The sequence below is a fragment of the Homarus americanus genome, unplaced genomic scaffold (assembly GCF_018991925.1).
Source record: "Homarus americanus isolate GMGI-L3 unplaced genomic scaffold, GMGI_Hamer_2.0 scaffold38749, whole genome shotgun sequence".
Taxonomy (NCBI): Eukaryota; Metazoa; Arthropoda; class Malacostraca; order Decapoda; family Nephropidae; genus Homarus; species Homarus americanus.
The window spans coordinates 183,610-188,322 of NW_024752084.1; the positions used below are offsets into that span (position 1 = coordinate 183,610).

At 38.8% G+C, this 4,713-nt stretch overlaps 1 protein-coding gene across 1 annotated transcript; it reads left to right on the forward strand.

Annotated features, from left to right (window-relative positions):
- The first annotated feature begins 777 nt into the window (after positions 1 to 777).
- LOC121854935 (C-type lectin 1-like) lies at positions 778 to 2,829 on the forward strand. The gene is made up of 3 exons (XM_042349745.1): positions 778 to 1,101; positions 1,704 to 1,871; positions 2,153 to 2,829. Exons 1-3 carry the CDS (start codon positions 903 to 905, stop codon positions 2,395 to 2,397), a joined length of 612 nt encoding a protein of 203 aa, XP_042205679.1. The 5' UTR covers positions 778 to 902; the 3' UTR covers positions 2,398 to 2,829.
- The last annotated feature ends 1,884 nt before the right edge of the window (positions 2,830 to 4,713 follow it).

The following is a 4,713-nucleotide window of genomic DNA, read 5'->3' on the forward strand; positions in this document are numbered from 1 at the left end:
ATACGGTACAGTAAATACAGTCATCGGAAAAGAAAACCCAGATTTTACTCTATATTCCCATAAAATCTGAGTATTCTTTTTCGATAACCCTGTATACTGTATTGATAGATGTACATGTGTATATTAGTAAGGCCGTCGACCACCCACACCAACACAGCCGAGCAAAACTTTGTAGCAGTGTAAGTGAACGAGAGCAAAGTTGGTTCTCTGGCGACCATTCACTCGCCCACCGTCCTCAGTTAAGTGAAAAGTTTCCAGACCGTATATGCATGGAGAGGAAATTCGGTGAAGAGGTGGTGTTATTTGGTGGAGAATTGATGGAGAAATGGAGGAGAACTGGTGGTGGTGAGAAGTGGTGAATCATAATATCTGATAGTGGTGGACTGGTGTGTGTGTGTGTGTGTGTGTGTGTGTGTGTGTGTGTGTGTGTGTGTGTGTGTATGTATGTGTGTGTGTAGTTAGGTTTAGTTTGGTTTTGCTTTCTTTGCTTTTTTATACAAATTCAAGGAAAACTTTCTCCCCTATTCGTGGCCAACACATCAGATCCGTGTGTACAAGAATACAGTTCATAGCAAAATATATCGACTTCTTATTTGGTATTTTTTCTTATATAACGAGATAGATTATTATAAGATGGTGTTAAAAGCTTACAGGTTCTTAAACATCAGGCAAGTTTTGGGGTGTCTCAGTACTGTATCACCTGGGATAATGGATCTCTTGTGGTGAAAGAACTTTGTGAAAACCGTATACAAGTTATGAATTTTCTCCCACAGATATGCGTGGTATTGTTTCGTCCAGCAACACTGTACATATCTGAAAATCCTCACTCTTCTTCCTTTGGATACAGTTGAGGGCAGCTAGTGGTGTGTGTCTGGTAGCTGCCACATAACCAGCAAGTCGTCATGGCTGTTGTAATTCACGTCCTCGACCTCTTCCTCTTAGTGTCGTCCGCCATGCCGATTCCTTTTCCCAGCAGTTCTGGCGTTAATATGGAGGAAATGAGTTTGACGTTGAAGAGGATGCAGCAGTCACTCTCTCAGCAGGCGTGGGCACTATACCAGATGCTTGACCTCTCCCGCAAGTACCACATATGTGCCCAAGGTACGTACTGTCTAACTTAACCACTGTTCTATGTTAAGACATTCAGTATAAATTCTTGAGTAATATCCCTTCTTCTCCTGTTGTAGGCCTATCTCGCTGTATTTATTTATTTTATTCTTGAGTAAGTTCAGTCAATATTTCTTCCGCTTCCTTCTTATGTTTAAGTGTTGAGTGCTGGTGTGGGGATACTTCCTGTCCTCAAACGTTTTCTGTAACAAAATAATAACTTCCTCTTCTGGACACACGTGAAACTGATTTCTCACAACCCAAAGTTTTTAATTTTTATTGTATGCGATTTATTATGGTGGGGGATCATCATATTCGGCCCCAAGTGACCACGTGATATTACCGAAGGCAGGACCTGTGTTGATGTGAGATGGTGCTTCCTCATACGCCACAACTCATCCGTTATTAGATGTACAAAATGACTCCGATGGTGCTAAGATGTCACGGTAATAATACTGTTACGACAATAACAAAATTTAATTTATAATGATATGAGGGTAAACAAAGACGCCTGGTTTACCTCACCTGGTGACTCGGACCCGTTAACAATAACAGCTTCCGAAGTATTTGGCATCAATATTTTTTTTGGTTTCCAGAGCCATGCTGTCCTCCTCCCTTCGCCAGGGTGATAGACGAGTGCTTCTACCTGAGTCTCAATAACCTGACCTGGCAACAGGCCCGTCAACACTGCCGCGGCATGGACGGTCTTCTCGCCAAACCCAAACGTGTTTTCGCCCTCAAGTCCTTCCTTATGGGAAAAGCAGGTATAAGATCCCCGATTCTAATATTAATATATGTACAGTACACATATGTCTCTGCAGCTAAGTAGGAGTCAGTAAATGCATGAAACAGACTGAAGTGGCTTAGGCGCAATCCTTGACTTTTGCTAGTAAATATAACAAAATTCATGGCATTTCTTTCTTTCAGTAATTCATGTCAGACTTTTTCTCAGCAGCAATTTTTTCTTAAGTTAAGACTTCATTTCTTCTACCTGCTTTACTTTAAGTATACACAACGTATCATAAATATGTATAAATACATTCAGGTCCAAATACGGTGTTTTTGGGCGGTCAACAACATGACGGAATCTGGACCTGGGTGGACGGGAGCTCCATCAATCCCAGTGCGTGGACCGAGGGCTACCCAAGCAACTGGACAACCCAAGAAAATCAGTGCATCGTGATGAAACAAGACAACCACCCACCCCTCAGTACTCAACCCTGCTCTGCCGTCAAACAGTTCATCTGCCAGCACCCAGGAATTCAAGAAAAGGTTAAAACATCTGGGTAATTCAATAAATGCCACCTTCTTTCATCCCATTACAGATATTGTCTTCTACTTAACATGCTTCAGTGATATACACAACCTATGAACTAAGTGATTCATGTAGACAAACTTATCCATAATTAAGAAGGTTGATAAACTGTGACTTGAGTTTGTTTGTAGTCAGTTTTCTGCAGTGATTTAATAAAGATGTGAAAAGCTGTGAAAATAATACCCTGTCGAAAAGTGTTTTAAAGTGTATGGCAAAGATATATGGCACCTTTGTCGGGGTATAATGTAGCTCTAATGAGGAAGGTGTGTGTGTGTGTGTGTGTGTGTGTGTGTGTGTGTGCATATGAGGCCTATAAACCTATAGGGCCTATAAGGAGTGGTACTTGCCAGGAGACCGTCCCACTTAAAAGGAATTTGCTTGTAGTTATTTAGAGTCCCGTTGTGATCAGCAAGATGTCTGAGATTGTCGATAATTAATTGATGTCTACCTTAGTTCATTTGTTCAATAAATGGGTGGACGGATACACGTCGTTTTGTGTATATATATATATTGTTACGAACCCCTCCACCCCGCACTACGAACCACGCCATCTATTGTCCTGATCTACCTACCCACCACCACGAGCAACGCCATCTAGGGACGAGACACGTGTATGACTCGTCTTAGTTACCACTCCGAGGTTTCCCTTCTCCATATCCTGGGTTGCGTCACCTCCTCAAAGTCTTCTTTGTCAGCTCCAATTCGAGGAGAGGGACTTGGCTCTGGGAAGTGACCACAGGATCATCTATCCTCTAAACCTACGTGCAGTGACTACCTACCGTCTTCTACAATACTCAGCCTTACTCGTCAGCCATCTCAGCTCCTCACTTAAGTACTATTATCCTGTATTAACTCCCCCACGTCCACTTGCTTCGAGATTGTTTTATGTTTATTAATATGTATATACTGTTAATGTTTAGGTTAAGTTTGGTTAAGGGTAATTTATAAGCTGAATATTTTGTTAAGGGATTTATGGTACTCTATTATATACAACGAAAACTCGCATCCTTTGTCTACCCTTTTATAGTCCGATTGTCTTTGTTTGTTTTTTTTTTTTTTATTGTTGTTACCTGTTGGGATCTGGGTAGACGTATAACTATATTCTAAATCCCCAACTCAATAACATATATATATATATATATATATATATATATATATATATATATATATATATATATATATATATATATATATATATATATATATATATATATATATATAACGAAGAGGAGAACCAGGGAATACACAAACATCTTGACTAAGTTGGGTTTCTTTAATCACTAACGTTTCGGAAAAATCAGCCTTGCATCAGTATAAAGTAAAGCCATCCATTTGTGATATGGCTTCCTGTGAATTGTTGTGTTTTTCGCACTAAGGCTCGTTTGAATTAAGGTAATACCACCTGTATATTTTTATTTCACACTTTGTTATTCCTGATTTTATGCTTTGTACGTAGGTCTCTTTCGTCTGTATATCACCTGTATTTTTTAAACTTTTTCAAAACTTTTGTTTTCTAGGCTCTGATGATGGAAAATGATTTTTCGAAACGTTATGAAACTACGCTTTCCACGTAACAAGTCCATTGCTGAAGTTATATATATATATATATATATATATATATATATATATATATATATATATATATATATATATATATATATATATATATATATATATATATATATATATATATACAGTATATATATATATATATAATTACATTTTTATATACAGAGAAAGCTGACCACTTGACCCAGTACTGAGGCGAGTTCAGTGTTAGATATTCCAGGACTGAGGTAGACTCAGTGTTAGATATGCTAGAACTGAAGTGGTTTCTCACTCAGACTGCTCAATGATAGATCTGTAATTGGTGGTGTCCAGCGAAAGATTGTCTGGCTCTTCAAGACGGTCACGCCCTAGGGCTAACTCACAATGACGTCACGAATGATGATGCATGGTTTTCAAGCTTCTAGAAGCTTGTACCAGAAGGAATGGTTGCTATAGTATGACCACCTGACTTCAGTGTCAGCAGCGTTGCTGTAATGTTTTATAAATAGCTGGGTGGAAAATAATCTCGTTGAGCCATGAATCATCCTTAATTGACGTTGCAAATTTCTAACTCAGCTGACTAACAATTTACATAAAATAATTGAGATTTACAAGTGTTAAGCAATGCATATAGTCATCAAGTAAGAGTCATTAATTAAGTAAGTAATGAGCTTCAAAGGTGATTTCATCATGTTGAGACATCTCTAGGCGACACACTGTTGCCAGAACAGTGCTCGTGACTT